The sequence below is a fragment of the Diabrotica virgifera genome, chromosome 9 (assembly GCF_917563875.1).
Source record: "Diabrotica virgifera virgifera chromosome 9, PGI_DIABVI_V3a".
Lineage (NCBI taxonomy): Eukaryota > Metazoa > Arthropoda > Insecta > Coleoptera > Chrysomelidae > Diabrotica > Diabrotica virgifera.
The window spans coordinates 169,754,875-169,773,659 of NC_065451.1; the positions used below are offsets into that span (position 1 = coordinate 169,754,875).

The following is an 18,785-nucleotide window of genomic DNA, read 5'->3' on the forward strand; positions in this document are numbered from 1 at the left end:
GCATTTATTGAGTGCCACAAATAATCCTTCAAACAACCACATGTGGCTCGCGAAACACAGTTTAGCCACTCCTGCTCTATAATTTGGTCGTCCCTACTATGCAAAAACAAGTCAAATTTATTTGTGAGAGGGACATTTGTCGACCAGTTTTCAACTAAATTTCGTCAACCCTGTAGCGTATGGACACAACCCCCAAAATTTTTAATGGAAAGTAGGATGGAGTGATACCCTATTTTAAAGGTCCTTCAACTACCTTTTCAAAAATACCACATACATTATAAGTCTTTTCAGTACTTTTGGAAAAATCTTGGAACTCAATACTACAAAAAAAAATTGAGTTCTGAACTCGATATTTAATATATTTACGGTTTTACTTGATCTTTTAAAAAGTATTAAAATAAATATAATGTATGTGGTATTTTTGAAAAAGTAGTTGAGCGACCTTGAGGTATCAATTAACCGGCCTTTCTGTTAAACATTTGGGGGGTTGTGATCCCCCGCTATATGGTTGAAGTAATTTAGTTGAAAACTGGTGCACAAAATGTCACCCTCACAAATAAATTTACGTGTTTTTGCATATTTTTAGATTTTCTATAAGAACCAAATTATAGTAGATAGTACCCTCTATTGTTGGAGCTCTAAACACAATACTTAATATCTCTACTAGTGCAGTCACTGAAGGTTTTCACCTCCGATTTCGTTGAACCTCCATCGATTTTTATGAAAATTGGTGAGTAATTAGAGGATACCTCAAGGAACAAAGGTGACATGATGCCAACTTGCGCTTTTACCTCGGGGGTGAAAATTATTTTATTAAAAATAATACCATAAGTCCATAGAGGAACAAATTATAAGCAAAATTTGTTATATAAAGTTATTAAAATAAATCAACACTTTGAGTTATTAAAGACCAAAGATTTTATTTTTCGTAAAAAAATGCATGTTTTAAATCGGTTTTTCACGTATAAATCAAAAACTGTAAGCTTTTACAAAAAAGTTATTATTACTGAAATTAAAGATAATAAAAATTGAATACATTTCTCACATAAAGAACTAAACCAATATTAGTTCAAAATGAGTTATTGGCAATTGAATGTGCATTTTTTTCGACGAGGTCTCAAATCTAAGTATTCAAGCTTAAATAACGGGAAAACGATGCAATGTATAAAATATTCCTGCTAAATATTTGTCAAAGTACTTCGGAATACCTATCAAATGAGCTTCAGACCAAGGTTATACTGTCAAACGTAAGCAAGTTATAATGAAAATAAAAGAACCATTTCGAATTTTTTAGGAAAAAGTGAAAATTAAAACATACACCATTTCCACAAAAGTTAAAATTTATAGTAATCCTTACAAGAACTTCTTTATATTAGCATAAGTAATGTTTTTGATAATTTTGACCGGTTTAAAATGCATATTTTTGAAAAAAAGATATAATTTAAAAAATGATAAGTTTTAAATTTATTGTAATTCTCATATTCCTTTGATAATAACTCCAAAAATACTCAATATACGTAAAAAATTATATAAAACCAAATTTTAGTTTGTTCTGTGCCAAATATTTTACCTGTTTTAATATTTCTATAGGGTAAAAAATAACCGAGATAGAAACGTTTAAATCTTAAATTTTGCTGTGGGAAACATGCAACCGGGGTCATTTAACCTTTTATTGTTTTAAAAAGTAAGGAGTTTAGAAGATTAGCTTTAACGTGCTTAAATAGCACTTAGAACTAACTTTCAAACAGTTTTTAGGTATACCTGATATCGGAAACAAGAACGGAGTTATTAAAAAAAACAATAACATTTTTTGGAAAAATTTTTAAAAGGTAAATTTTGAAAAAAATTTGGAGCATAAATTTTAATGCTATCAACATGTTCGTGGGCTCATTTGATAGATATTTTTAGGTTCTTTGACAAATGTTTAATAAGTTTATGTTATAAAATGCATCAATTTCCAGTTATTTCAGCTTGACTACTTAGAGTTTTTTACTCGCCGAAAAAAATATACATTCAATTACCTATAACTCACTTTTAGTTAACGCTAAAAGGTTTTTCTAGTAAGAAATTTATTTTATTTTTTATTAGCTTCAATTTTGATAATAATAAGTTTTTTGTAAAACCTTACACTTTTTGAGTTATTGATGAAAAATTGGTTAAAAACATGCATTTTTCTCAAGAAAAATTAAAATGTTTGATCTTTAATAACTCAAAAAGTTTTGATTTATTTTAATAAATTTATATAACAAATTTTGCTTGAAATTTGTCCCTCTATCGAATTATGGGGTTATTTTTAATAAAATAATTTTCACCCTCGAGAAGGGGTGGCATCCACCCCCAGGGTAAAAGCGCAAGTTGGCACCATGTCACCTTTGTTCCTTGAGATATTCTCTAACCACTCACCAATTTTCATGCAAATCGATGGAGGTTCAACGAAATCGGAGGTAATAGCTCATATCCACCTTCATTGCTACGATTTTACTTGATTTTCAGATCAGAAAACGCGTTTTTCATGCCGTTTTTGTAAAAAATGTATACGCATGGTGCATACAATACCTATATGTTAAGTATGTGCAACGAAATTATCTCAAGAAACTTTACACCGTGTCTCAAATGAAAATATATTTAGAAATCAGTTTGTGTCTTATAGTTTATTTATTTTATATAAGTTAAAATGTTTCAGCATGTTCTTGTTGGGTGTAAAGTTTACTTCCTTTAACTTCATTCGGGTTGTTCAATGCCAAGTTCAGTTAAGCTGAGGTTCATACAAATTTTGGTAAGGTTGGCAACGTAAGGCATGCGTATTCAAAGCAATTCCCCTCAATTCTCGACATAATTTTTCCAACCATTTATGTATTATTATTTGGTTTTTGTCAATATAATTCTTTTATAACTGTTATTAGTATAATCGGTATTTTTTATCATTTAGTTTAATCAAGTTCCTACATTAAATTTGTGAACAGACCATTTGAATAAGTATTATAAGTATTATTAGGATATTATTGCAATGTGTTTATTTTCTTTTGGTAAAAAATTGTTTGTTAGTATTTTTTTCTACAATGGACGGAAAAATACCTTACAATTTCACCTCTCAAGAAGGAATATTGGTATCTTTGGCCAAAAATACAGCAAAATTGTACAAAATAAAATGAAACAAATGTTAGCCCCCAAAATTTTAAAGAATTTTATCAAAGCCATTGATTGTAGTAGATAGGTAGTAAGATATTTTTATAAATATTTAATAGTTGTTGTATGTATTAGTTTAATTTTCTAAATTTTAAATTAACAAAGCATTCACGCACAAGATTTTCAACCTCTTCCTACATTTGACAAATTGTACTTCTCATGATTCTCTAGACTGTTAAATTTTCTAAATTTTTAGCTAATGCCATTGCTACTTCCTCTTCTTCATGTAGTACGGGCAAAGGGTTGTTAAAAAGCATTGTAATATTGTGTAACATTGATGTTCCAATTACAATTGAATGGGTCTGCCGAATAACAAGTGCCATGTGATTAGTTTTTAAGAAATCGAACAAAAACTGGTAAAATTATAATAAGGGTACCTGAATTTATACACTTTAAGGATTAGTAATTAATTACTTCGGCTTAGTACCATCTGTTTAAATTACATCTCAACTGAACTAACTTTTCCTCGTTATTGATATTATATGAACTTTACGTTATTGATATTATACGTCTTTAAATGTATATTCTTCTTTCTTCTTAATTAGTCATGTTTTGACTGGCTAATTGATATGCAGTCCATGCCATTAAAAAAAGGATTAATAATACAGTACAGTTAGTTGCAAACTGTATTAATAACTATCCCTTAAATGTATAAATTTACCATTATTCCCATTTTAACAGTTTTTGTTCGATTTCTTTAAAACGAATAGCATGGCACTTAGCAATTTTTATTCGGTAGACCCACTCAATTGTGTCTATACATTCAGCATTCTCATTGTGCCTCATTAAATAAAATTTCACCTTGTGGTGAAGGATTGCGTAAGGGTATTATTAGGTTTTTCTTGACTTCGTAACCACTATCACCAACGAAGATACTAATTCAATATTCACACTCTCTTCTCATAAATATTTAATTGTTTACAGCTATGATTTCAAATTCACTCAAAAATGTTAATATTTGCCTTATTCTAGGGAAGTAGGTAAGGTATTTAAATAATTTTAGAATGTAAATTAGTTTGTAATCATTAGTCGGTTCGCTAAACTCTAGACACAACTGGTTAATGATTTTAGTAGGTAATTTTTTTGTTTTTTTTTTTGCAAAATTTTATCAAATTGGCAAAATTACTTGCGAAAATCACTAGCCAGTTGTGTCTGAGTTTAGCGAACGGATTTTACCTACAACATGGTACAAATATAATTAATTTTAGATTTATGGATAAATTATGTACATTTAATTTAATAAATTAACAAAATCATTTTCTACATTTGCTTCAAAATCATCCACAAGTTGCAAAAAGGCGCCTTTTGCTTAAAACCAGTATATGGGTCCACTTTACTGCACAAAACCTTAATTTAAGGCAATAAAAACCATGTTCTTAGAAGATACAGCTTGGTTCTTGAAATGCCAATAACAAATTTGCATTTGCCACTTGTTTTCGTTCTTCTATCTGTTCGATTTTTTTATTCTATGAACAATAGTTTCATGCAAATAGTGAACTGAACAGTATTTTCTTTGCCAAGCATTAAGCATTTCCAGCATTCCAAAAAATATTTGCACAAAATCATTATCATTCCAATTTTCAAAATGATTTTCTCTAGCCCTACACTGTTTCTGTGTTCTCCTTTCTTCTATAATATTTATCATTTCCAGAAAATCTTATTATTAGTTAAAGGTGTTGCTCTGAAGCTATTTTCTTGTGGCATTTTTACAATTTTAACTATTTAGAATGGGAAATAAGCCACAATATTATTAAAAAATGATTTTTATTTTGTATTTTTTATTTTGACAACGGCACCCGATTTGGGTGAATTTGTTCTGAAGCTATTTTCTTGTGGCATTTTTACAATTTTAACTATTTAGAATGGGAAATAAGCCACAATATTATTAAAAAATGATTTTTATTTTGTATTTTGTATTTTGACAACGGCACCCGATTTGGGCGTCGAAACGTTAATAAAAATCATTTTTTAATAATATTGTGGCTTATTTCCCATTCTAAATACTTAAAATTAGTTAAAGGGCCTAGCCGGGCAAGATGATGAAAAGTGCCCCCAACTCGGTTCGAATTCCATATAGGTCACCGTTTAGCATATGTAGTGAAATTCACTTTATGAAATTTTTAGCCCCCTAGGTGGTCATGTGACCCACCTAGAGCCTAATTAGGGATATTAGGTTTTTATTTTTTATCTCAGCCGCATCGAGAACTAGCGAAAAACTTTAAATAAAAAAGTTGTAAGATTTAAAAAGTTATGTCCAAAAAAAAATTTTTAATTTCTGGTGCGAAATTTAAATTTTAGAACGATTTTAAAATTTTAAATTAGTTTAAAAAAATAACTAAGACATTCGTTTTCACGAAGAAAATATATAAGGTGTATTTTTACATAATGTTTTACCCTGAATTTTTTCAAATTTTTATAATTGGTGAAAAGCACCTTTAAAATTAAAAAACCGCATTTTTTCGGTTTTTTTTTCGTTTTTTGATACAATTTTATACATATTTTTCAAAGTAGGTAACACCGTCACTAGAATAGGTAAAAAACTGAAAAATAATTGGGGTTTGCTTAATAAAAATTTTTTGTAACGCCATCTATTTTCAAGATACAGGGCGATGAAGAAAACAAAATTTTACACATTTTTTACGAATTTGCCGAAACTTCTGGCAACATTGTAATAAAACTTGGCGGGTTTTACGAGGTAGTTATTGTGCATGTTTTGACATACAATTAAGGATTTGATATTCATCATTGGCGCGCATAGGGGTAATGGTCTGAATTTTCAAAGAAAAAAGGTAGTATGCCACTGACATATTTCAAATTAACAATCATTTTTGAATTCCTCGTTGAATTTGCGATAAAAAACCTATCTTCTCATTTTTTTTTATACGACGCGCCCTTTTGCTGTAAAAAATAAAATATCTTAACGCTTCCACAGTATTCGAATTAGTTTGTATAATGGATGTACGAGTTTAAGTAGATGTCGTAGAAACTGCTAGAAGTTCGAATACTTTGTAAGGGTTAAGATGTTTTATTTTTTGAATAAAAATGGAGCGTCGTACGAAAAACTAGGAAGATAGATTTTTTGTCACAAATTGAACGAATAATTCAAAAAAGATTGTAAATTTGACATATGTCAGTGACGTACTATCTTTTTTCTTTAAAAAGTTCAGACCATTACCCCTATTCGCGCCAATAACAAATATAAAATTATTAATTGTATGTTAAAAATTGCACAACAACTACCTCTTAACACTTGCTAAATTTCATTACAATGTTGCCAGTAGTTTCGGCAAAATCGTAAAAAATGTGTAAAATTTTGTTTTCTTCAACGCCCTATATTTTGAAAATGGATGGTATTACAAAAAATTTTTATTAAACAAACCCCAATAATTTTTTAGTTTTTACCTATTCTAGTGACGGTGTTACCTTTTTTGGAAAATATGTATTAAAGTGTACCAAAAAGCGAAAAAAAAAAAACGAAAAAATGCGTTTTTTTATTTTTAAAGGTGCGTTTCACCAATTTTAAAAATTTGAAAAAATTCATGTTGAAATATTATGCAAAAATACACGTTATATATTTTTTTCGTGAAAACGAATGTCTTAGTTTTTTTTTTATACTCATTGAAAATTTTAAAATCGTTCTAAAATTTAAATTTCCCGCCAAAAATTAAAAAAAAACTTTTTCGGGTATAACTTTTTAAATCTTACAACTTTTTTAGTTAAAGTTTTTCGCTAGTTCTCGATGCGCTTGAGATAAAAAATAAAAACATAAAAACCCTAATTAGGCTCTAGGTGGGTCACATGACCACCTAGGGGACTAAAAATTTCAGAAAGTGAATTTCACAACATATGCTAAACGGTGACCTATATGGAATTCGAATCGAGTTGGGGGCACTTTTCATCATCTTATCCGGCTAGGCCCTTTTCAATGAGGTTCATTTTTAAGGTGTAAATATTATGATTTCTCTTGACAATGACAAAAATGTGAGGTTAAGAATCCTTGAACCAGCGTTGAACCGTCGAACATCGACCGCTCAGCTGAACCCGGGCTTAAACCGAGTTCAAGAATTAAACTTTGTGGGCCGATTTCTCATATCGAGTTCAACTCCAGTTTAACCTGAACTTTTAGTGAACGTCAGTTTAAAGTCAAAATCGTCTTTCTCAATTCACATTCAACCGATGGCAGTTTAAACTTGAACGATTCTTGAACGGTGGAATTCGGCCGTTCAAAGATTTCTGAACCCAGTGCAGATGATTTTATGGATTACGCATGCGTTGTATTAACACGAAACGCTGTCATAATATAAATATATCCTATTTTATTATATTAAGCCTAACGATGAAGGATAACATTATTTTTGTTTTTATAACATTTATTTATAATTATTAAAATTACTATTTGACTATAACCCTAACAACACACAACATTCCAGGAATGTACTACCAAAGTTCTATCAATATTTGAATGTCATTTAGGGAACATTCGGTGAACATCTGTTTAAATTATTCCTGGAATGTTACCATAAGACATTCTGTGAACATACTACCAATGTTCCTATATTTTAAGTTGCGAAATAATACATACGTAACAGATTCAGATACAACATTACTTATAACATACCAGACAAACTAAGTGACATTTTAGGCCTACAGTGTCAAATTTAAAGAGTTTCCCAAGTTCAATTAATACAATATTATAAACATACAAATGTAATAAAAATTATTGTTCGCGAATATTCAATTTGGAATGCGATTTTGTTAATAAAAAAATACTTAAAACTTATGCAAAACCCAAGAGAGGCATTATTTATATTTATTTCTTTTGCGTTCATTTTCAAATTCGCCGTGCATATATTTTTGTGCATGGCGCTTGAGAGGGCATCACGTGACTAAAAACGACCAACCAACGACCTCGCTTCGGCCATCTTGGCATCTTCATTTTCATTTCGTCTTGGCCACCTTGCCCGGCCTTGCCTTGCCGTGGATAGTTTGTATTATTTGTGCTTTTTAAGAATATTTTTTTAATTCGGATACTTTTATAATAGCTTTAATAGTATTATTAACATAGTGCATAAAATGGTGTCCTGTTTTTGACGCAGTTGGAGTAGCAGAAACAAATGTAGATAAAAAAATCTGCAGGAATAACGTTTCAATTATGACAGAAGCTCGAAACAAATGACTGTGAATTAGTGTGAATGAAAAGCCCTATTAAAAGGTTAGTATGCAAATATGTAAACGAAGGCATGCCCTGTATTTCAGAAAATAAATTAATACTATTAATACCCTAATAATACTATTCATAAAAAATCTTTTAAGTAACGTAGATATAACAAAGTGAATAAAAGGCATAAATCAGAAGAATTTTTATTTTATAAGTTAATAATTGGTCATATCCATTTATTATTTTAATAATAATTGTGAATAAGCCACAAACTTCGCTTATTCCTAACTAAAATAGTAAATAGAGATAATAACAAAAGGATTTGTAAAACTAAAATAATTCTTTTTGCGTTTTTGCTAATGTATGCGTTTATAAATAGGATGGTAGACCACACTGAATACACAGAATATTATAGTCGATCTGCTAAACTCAGTCTCAGTACTACCGAGTCTCAGACACAACTGGCTAGTGATTTTAGTAAATAATTTAGTAAAAGCTGTTTTATAATATTTTGTGAGTTCATTAATCATATTTTTTATTTAAAACTAAAATTTGTTAATAATGCTTAGTAATGCATATATTTTGTATTTTTAGCTTTCCAGAAGGTCCTGGGAAGAAGACATGAAGTATAGATCAGATTTGTTAATAGAGGAGTATGTTCAAAACACTTTTTAGAAAAAGATATTGACAGAACTTCACTTTCATCTGTTCGTTTGAGAGACTGTGCTGTTCCAATAGCTTATGTCACACAGGTATATGCATAACCTAATTAATAATATAGTCCGTACAATATAGATACTGTTGTAATTCATTATCTACATCGGAGATCTAAGTTGACATTGTTGCCCAACTACAAAAAATTTTTGAATTCATTTTAAGTCAAATATATCACATAATTATTGTGAAGTAGATTATACAACAAAACATATTAATATTCAATGTAAATAAATAAAAACATCAGAAATAGAAAACAAGAATTAAGGTATAATCTTATGTTACAGTTATTAAGGTACCAAGGGTATTATAAGGATAATAACGCTTGAGGTCAATGGTGTTTTTAACAAGGGCCTTCGTCCTGAGGGATATACGTTGACCGAAAGCGTTATTATTATAATACCTGTGGTGCCTTCAACGTTTAATGTCCGACTAAATTATTCTTTATATGCGAAAAATTTGAATGAATTTTGAATTGATTAGTTTTTAAATAAGTACATTTACCAGTAACAGTAGTAACGTAATTGTGGTAACCATAGTTTTACTTAGGTTGATATTTGTCAACTTGACAGTTGTTAAGTACATTGACTTTGAAATTTATTAGACTCTGCCAATTATTGTACAAGTGCGTATTACCGAAGATTGCCGAACGAAGTGACCCAAGTTCATTCGCCAGGGTTACTGGGTGACGAAAAAGTACATAACGACGAGAATACACACAAAACCAACGCTTTGATAAACGAACATTTTTACTCCTTACATTCAAGTTATTGTAATTTGTTTTAGATCTGTTGTATTAAAATTTACGTGAAATTCTGAAAATTCTTCACCACATCCACAGCTATTGGTCCTTCGAACAACGAATCTACAGTGCCAGCAGAACTACAAAAGAAAATAGCAGCTTTACATTCTACGAACCGACGTCGTACTTGACCCGCTGTATCAACCCCAGGAAGCTACATTTACAACACTGAATACTGAATCCTTTTTATAATTTCACATTTTTTCAGTCTCTATTTGATAAATATTTTAAGTACATGAGTTTCAATCTAAATTAATATATTTATTTCGAATAGTGACATATTATTTGACGTTTTACCTACTCTCGTATTCATTGTGAATGTGCTAGCTGATTTTTTATTTTATTCTGACAGATCGTAACTAAACGTTAATAATAATTCTTACGTACATAATAATTGAATTACAAAACATTTATTTCCGTTTTCTGCACTTGAATAAATCATTTCTTTTTATTTAATTACATTCATCGAAGATCAAATATTTATTTCTTTAAACATCAAACACATTTTGATTGTTTATATCTGTATAATAATATACGCCACATACATACATAATATTTAATTATTTTGCATCCTCATAAATTTTGGTCAAATTGTCAAAAATGTCAGACCAAAACAAAACAAAGAGAATGGCCACTAAAGGTGCTCTTACACGTTTAACAACATATTTTCGAAGTATAGAAAATAATGAAATTATCGACCTCGTAGATTTAGATATGCGATTATCCAAAGCCGAAGAGCTTTTAGATGTTTTTAATGAGGTTCAGCTGCTTATTGAAACTGATGATCCTGACTGCGAGGAAAATTATGACACAATACATGCCATTGAAAGGCAGACTTTTGAGGACAGATATTTTAAAATAATATCTGACATCAAAAAACTTATTTTATCTAGACGACCTACTGAAACGTCTCATTCACGTAGTGTCAATGGTTCAATAGCAGCTAGGCCTACAAATACAAGCAACATTAAGTTACCTCCATTGAATCTAGCTACATTTGATGGATCGTTTGATCAATTCCTCTTCTTTCGCGACAGTTTTAATTCTATTATTAATGATGATACTTCACTTTCCAATGTACAAAAGTTTCATTACTTACGTCTGTCATTACGTGGCATAGCTGCCGACACTATTAAATCTTTGCAAGTCTGCGATGCAAACTACGACATTGCTTGGAGTTTATTGATCGAAAGATTTGAAAATAAACAGTTACTTGTAAACAATCACATTAAAGCTCTCTTTAACCTACCACTAGTCACAAAAGAATCAAATCAAGGTCTCAGACAACTTCTAGACAATACACAAAAACATTTACGTGCTTTAGAAGTTTTAAAACGCCCCACTAAACACTGGGATGATTTGATTATTTATTTGTTAACAACAAAATTTGATAACTCAACAAGACGCTCTTGGGAGTCACAAAATTGTAAAGACAACCTACCAGTTTTAGATGATTTACTAAAATTTTTAAAAGAACGATGTCGTATCTTAGAGTCATTAGACAACTACAATGATAATAAACAGGATCAAAATCCACGACGTTACAAAGGTAATAATAATAAGTCTGAAACAAGAGCCTTTGTTTCTAGCACAGAGAATAGGTTTAAATGCAACTTTTGTAATAAGGAACATAAAATATATTATTGTCCTGACTTCTTAAAACTAAATCCTACTAATAGGTTAAACAATGCAAAACGTCTACGTTTATGCCTTAATTGTCTTGGCACATGCCATCGTACTAAGGATTGTCGTTCTACTGGTTGTAGAAAATGTGGAAAGATCCATCACACTCTGTTACACTTCGAGAATTCACAATCCTCAAATTCAGTTTCCACAGAAAACAATTCTTCTCAATCTTCATTACCTTCCAATGTTCCAAACACTGGGCTGCAGTCAAATGAATCTACTTCTACCTCTAACTTCTCTTCAACACATCATATAAGCTCAAGTGTTCACACTGCTATTAAACCGTATATTCTACTCTCAACTGCTGTTGTTAACGTTTTTGACAAGTTCGGCAACTCACATAAATGCAGAGTACTCTTGGACAACGGAAGTCAATCCAACTTTATATCTGAGAAATTTTGTGATATTTTACAACTTTCAAAGGAAAAAATCAACACTTCGATCTCGGGAATTAATCAATTAACTCACAATATTAACTTCCGGACATCACTAACATTTAAATCAGATATTAACAATTTCTCGAAAAAAATATCTTGTCTAATTTTGCCCAACATAACAAGTAATTTACCTTACATACAGATCAATCGTTCCCAGCTCAATATTCCAACAAAATTACTTCTAGCTGACCAGAATTTTGAAAAACCTGGTCCAGTAGACCTTCTTATTGGAGCTGACACATTTTGGGATATTTTAAGCGTGGGACAAATCAAACTTGGTCCTGGGTTACCGATCATTCAAAAAACCACTCTTGGTTGGATAATTTCTGGCCCAATTCCAACAAATATTCAACACCACCCCCAACATAATTGTTACTTTTCTTCTACCAGTGAATTAGATTCACAGCTCACAAAGTTTTGGGAACTAGAGGAGTGTCCTAAAACTAAGTTTGTTTCCGAAGAAGACATCTATTGTGAAAATCATTTTAAGCAGCATATTTCTCGCCATTGTGATGGTCGTTTTATCACTACTCTTCCACTAAAGGAATCTCCATCAGTTTTAGGGGATTCTCTAACTACTGCCAAAAAACGTTTTTTAAACTTAGAGAGAAAACTTGAAAATAACATTCAATTGAAATTAGAATATCATGACTTCATACGTGAGTACATTAAACTTGGTCACATGTCCCTAATAAATGACACTAATGATAATTCTGGATTCTTCTTACCTCATCACTGCGTTTTAAAAGAAACTTCAACCACTACAAAGTTAAGAGTTGTATTTGATGGTAGTGCGAAAACTACCACAGGCTACTCATTAAATGACATCATGTATGTCGGCCCTCATTTACAAGATAATTTATTTTACATTTTACTTAGATTTCGTCAACATAAATTCGTACTGGGTGCAGATATAACTAAAATGTATCGTCAGGTTTTCCTTACTCCTGAACAACGTTACCTTCAAAAGATCCTTTGGAGATTTAATAAAAATGATGAAATTTCTGCTTATACACTGAATACTGTTACCTACGGTACTGCATCAGCAGCGTTTCTTGCCATTAGGTCTCTTCATGAAATTGCTCATCGACATATTTCCGAATACCCAAAAATTTCCTCTATAATTTTGCACGATTTTTATGTAGATGATCTATTAACTGGTTGTGACACATCGGAAGAACTCCGAGAAATCAAGGAAACTATTTCATATTTATTATCTTCCTACGGTTTTCCTCTGAGAAAATGGACTACCAATGATTCGTCTCTACAAAGGATTACTTTGGAATCCGTCTTGTGATTCCCTACAATATTCTATAAATATCTCCACAATTAACTTAAAGATTAGCAAAAGACAGATTTTATCCTGTACAGCACAAATATTTGATCATTTGGGGTTACTTTCACCCGTAACAGTTATATCGAAAATTATTCTTAAAGAGCTCTGGAAACTCAAGATAAGTTGGGATGAATCTGTTCCTGAAAGTATTTACACACTTTGGTCGAAATACTACTTCGAACTTACAAAATTAAACACTTTAAAAATACCTAGACATGTACTTTCTTCTAACCCAGTTTCTGTTCAACTTCATGGGTTTTCTGACGCCTCGGAGGCGGCTTACGGTGCATGTATTTACATATGCTGCACAGATTCTTTATTGTGCTAAAACTCGAGTTTCTCCTATGAAACTTGTAACCATTCCAAGACTCGAACTTTGTGGGGCATCACTACTTTCTGAACTTGTCGAAAAGGTCACTTCATCTGTAAATGTCTCCTTTAAAAACATTACGTATTGGACTGACTCTAAAATTGTTATTTCATGGATAAACACCTCTCCCCATTTACTTAAGACTTTTATAGCAAATCGAGTCTCACAAATACATAAACTGACCAACCCTGAATTTTGGAAATATATTAATACTTATGATAATCCAGCAGATCTACTGTCACGAGGTATAAGTCCTTCTTCGCTCAGTAATTCCCACATATGGTTTCATGGCCCTTCTTGGCTCACTTTGCCTCAAGAAGAATGGCCTCAATATACAAAACATCAAGAAGTTTGTATAACTTCTGAATTACCTGAACTGCGTAACAAAACTCTTGTGTTTCATCACATCAACAACGAATTTACCTTTTACTACAAATATTCTTCATTAAATAAACTAACACGCGTCTTTGCTTATGTCTTAAGATTTAAAGACAATCTGTCGATTCATAAACATTTACGAATAACAGGTCCCTTGACCACAATAGAACTCAATAATTCCCTTTTAACCTTAATTAGGTTCGTACAACGTCAGTCATTTCCATATGATTATGATGCACTTTCCAATTCCAACCAAATTGACAAAAGAAGTAAACTTCTTGGCCTAACTCCATTCTTTGATACAACAACAAAATTAATACGCGTTGGCGGTCGTTTACATCATTCGTCATTTGATTTTAACAAGAAACACCCCATAGTCCTACCTCAGAAAGATCACCTCACGATACTCATTGCTCGCCATGAGCATTTGAAACTTTTACATATTGGTCCTCAAGCACTTCTTGCTTCCTTAAGAGAAAATTACTGGCCAATATCAGGGCGCAATTTGGTTCGAAAAATTGTTCGTGATTGTGTCCGATGTTTTAGATTTAACAATAAACCCGAACAGTATCTTATGGGCAATCTTCCGGAGTCACGAGTTACCCCTTCACGTCCCTTCACGGTTTCTGGTGTCGATTATGCTGGTCCCGTTTTATTACGAGATAGAAAGGGTCGTAATTACAAAACTTCCAAAGCTTATATTGCTCTCTTCATTTGCTTCGCCAGTAAGGCTATACATTTAGAAGTTGTCAGTGATCTCACGACAGAATGCTTCTTAGCGGCATTACGCCGATTCACGGCCCGACGCGGTAAATGCTCCGAAATATTTTCAGATAACGGCAGCACTTTCGTGGGAGCAAATAATGAACTCAGACAATTTTTTAACACAAATGCTGATCACATTATTACAGACCTCTCAATCGACGGTATTCAATGGCATTTCATTACTCCACGTGCTCCCCACTTCGGTGGATTATGGGAGTCAAACATTAAATCAGTTAAGCACCACATGAAACGTGTAGTAGGTAATGCAATTTTAACATTTGAAGAATTTACCACGGTTTTATATCAAATAGAGGCTTGTCTCAATTCTAGACCACTCTATCCTCTTTCTAATGACCCAAATGACCCTAACCCTCTTACTCCTGCACACTTATTAATTGGATCTTCATTGACGAGTATTCCACAACAAAACTTAATGGACATTAATGAAAATCGTCTTTCAAGATTCCAAAGGGTGCAACAGATATTACAGCACTTTTGGACAAGATGGTCCAAAGAATATGTATCCCATCTTCAGCAGCGGGTCAAGTGGAAGGAGAATTGCCAACAGCTGATCCAGCCTGGACGCATGGTTCTAGTAAAGGATGATGGACTTCCTCCCTTGAAGTGGCAGTTAGGCAGAATTTTAAAAACTTACACCGGAAGTGACAATATTGTGCGGTCGGTTGTGATAAAGACAAACTCTGGTGAGATTAAACGACCGGTTGTGAAATTATGTGTTCTGCCTAACCAAGATCAATAACTTTTGTTTGAAAACTATAATTAATATGATCTTTGACTTTTTCTTTAAGACTTTTTATTGAAACCCGGTCTTTGGGGTTTCAAGGTGGGGGAGTATATGTTAAGTACATTGACTTTGAAATTTATTAGACTCTGCCAATTATTGTACAAGTGCGTATTACCGAAGATTGCCGAACGAAGTGACCCAAGTTCATTCGCCAGGGTTACTGGGTGACGAAAAAGTACATAACGACGAGAATACACACAAAACCAACGCTTTGATAAACGAACATTTTTACTCCTTACATTCAAGTTATTGTAATTTGTTTTAGATCTGTTGTATTAAAATTTACGTGAAATTCTGAAAATTCTTCACCACATCCACAACTAACAGTATCTAAGTCGTTATTTAAATTTAATGCCCAAGGGCGTTATATCGTACTTAACAGACTTCGAAATGTCATTATTTGTCAAATAATGTACCAGTAGGACATTAAAGTAAATAATAAAAACAATAAATATAATGAATACTAAATACTTATTTGTTTGTGAAAAATCTATTTCTTTGTGGCTTTTTTGTAATTAACTATTCTAATGGGGAAATAAGCCACAATTTACTTGAAAAAATAATTTTATTAAGGTTTCTACTTCCACATCGGATGTCGTTGTCAAAATACAAAATGTTCATTATTATTATTTTATTTATTAAATATTATTTATTATTTATTTAAATATTATTTAATATTTATTTTTTTATTATTATTATTTATGCGTATTATTACCTGTAAATAATATTTCTTCTGATTGTTAATTGTAAAGGATAGAAAAATTACCTTTTAATTTATTTTCTTTTAGAATCAGCTGAGAGAAGTGGTCTACAAAAAACCAGAAAGGAAACGGAATATGTGGCTACGAAAAGCAAAAGAAAGGTTTACAAAGCAAATGTGACACATTTTTTTATAATATTTAGGGATGTCAGTAAATTACATTAAAAAATGTATGTAAAGATTTTTTGCAATAAAAATGTTTATATTTATCAAGGATGTATTATTTGGTATGGCCACATATCGTCAGTGATGTGACAATACCTCCTATCTGTTTTTTTCAAGAGATTTGTAAGATAGACTAAAAACTTGTTTCGGCCACCTCCTGTTTTCATATATTTTTTGACTTGTTTTGCAGTAAATTCAACTATCTATTTACTACAAAAAAAGTCAGAATACGTACGAAAACAGAAAGTGACCTTAAAAAATGTTTTTCGTCTCCTGCAAACCTCATGAAAAAACATATAGGAGGTATTGTCACATTACTGACGATATATTTCAGTGAATGTCTAAAAAATATACTGTGAATGTTCAAAGAACGTTCGTAGACATTCATGGAATGTTCTAACAAGACATTCAGTCTAAAAATATACTGTGAATGTCCAAAGAACATTCATGGAATGTGTCCAACAAGACATTCAGTCTAAAAAATAGACTGTGAATGTCCAAAGAACATTCGTAGACATTCATGGAATGTTTCCAACAGAACATTCTAAGAATATTTAAAATGCTGACACAGCACTGTTCCTGGGACTTTCCAGGAGACATTCGTGTGCATTTGGGGACATTCCAGGAATGTTTTCAATGTCCTGTGTGTACATTCTAGGAACATTCATGGAATGTTTTGTGTTATTACGGGAAATACTTAAATTTAACTTTATTCAAAAACAGCATAAAAACGGTAGTTCAAAATGGCGACAGTTTTTTACCTTTTGCCATCTATTGGCATTTCTCGAAAGCTGTGCAACGTGCACTGACATGAACGCGCAATGAGAAATGCATTCCAAACAAAACGGTAGTTCACCAGTGAACCGGGTTCAACTGAACCATAGATTACCGCAGGTATGAGAAATCGACCCTTAGGGCCAATTTCTCATATCGAGTTCAACTCCAGTTTAACCTGAGCTTCTAGTAAACGTCAGTTTAAAGTCAAAATCGTCTTTCTCAATTAGCACGTTCAACCGATGGCAGTTTAAACAAGGTTTAAACTTGAACGATGCTTGAACGGTGGAATTCGGCCGTTCAAAGATTTCAGAACTCAGTTCAGATGATTTCATGGACTACGCATGCGTTGTATTAACACGAAACGCTGTCATAATATAAATATATCCTATTTTATTATATTAAGCCTAACGATGAAGGATAACATTATTTTTGTTTTTATAACATTTATTTATAATTATTAAAATGACTATTTGACTATAAATACTTAAATTTAACTTTATTCAAGAACAGCATAAAAAAGGTAGTTCAAAATGGCGACAGTTTTTTACCTTTTGCCATCTATTGGCATTTCTCGAAAGCTGTAGAACGAGCGCTGACATGAACGCGCAATGAGAAATGCATTCCAAACAAAACGGTAGTTCACCAGTGAACCGGGTTCAACTGAACCATAGATTACCGCAGGTATGAGAAATCGACCCTGTATGTACAACACATTTCTTACCCTGAACTCGGTAATGGCGCTGAGCCGGAGTTGAACTTCTTAGTCTTTGAGCTACGTTGACGTAAACGTAAATTCTTGCGGTATCACGTACCGCATGTCAGTGCTTACGTTTCTAGAGTTAAAACCAGTCCAGTGTATACTTTCGCTATTAGTATGACAGAAAGTTCATTCAGTTGTTATAATTTCAATTGCTTTCAACATTATTTTATACCCTCTTCCACGAACATATGCCTGTTTTCGATTACTTCGACAACGAATATTTTACTGTGCAAAATAAGAAGAACGAAAGTAAATTGCAAATTGCATTGTTGTTTATTGGAATAATTATTAGCGCCATTTACTTTCGTACTTCTTATGTTGCACAGTAAAATATTCGTTGTCAAAGTAATCCAAAACAGGCGTATGTCCGTGGAATGGCCCATACTATTTTTTAATTACCAAAACTGCCAGTTTTTTTTTTGTAATTTAGTTTAGAAAGATTTTGTAATAACCTCCACTATTTTTTTAATATTATGCATGCGTTAGGAATGGGAAAAACCTGCCGGTTTTAACGTAAAACCGGTTTTTTACTTCGCAATAACAGGTTTTACTGGTTGTTTTTTTGTCCCGGTTATAACCGGTTTTTTCTTTTTAAAGTAAAAGCCGGTTATTAGGTATTTACGGTGATTTGGATTAGGTTAGGTATTATTTGGATCCCAATCATAATTCTCACAATAAAACACTGA

At 31.9% G+C, this 18,785-nt stretch overlaps 1 protein-coding gene across 1 annotated transcript; it reads left to right on the plus strand.

Moving 5' to 3' along the window:
- Nucleotides 1-10,460: 10,460 nt before the first annotated feature.
- On the plus strand, nt 10,461-13,280 carry LOC126891576 (uncharacterized). The gene is made up of 2 exons (XM_050660752.1): nt 10,461-12,297; nt 13,129-13,280. The coding sequence occupies exons 1-2, from the start codon at nt 10,461-10,463 to the stop codon at nt 13,278-13,280; spliced, it is 1,989 nt and encodes a 662-aa protein (XP_050516709.1).
- The last annotated feature ends 5,505 nt before the right edge of the window (nt 13,281-18,785 follow it).

Bases quoted from the DNA above. Each gene is read 5' to 3' on its own strand.
- LOC126891576 (XM_050660752.1), top strand. From the start codon at position 10,461: ATGTCAGACCAAAACAAAACAAAGAGAATGGCCACTAAAGGTGCTCTT. The intron at 12,298-13,128 runs GTTGGATAATTT...ATTTTTATGTAG, and splicing joins CATTCAAAAAACCACTCTTG to ATGATCTATTAACTGGTTGT.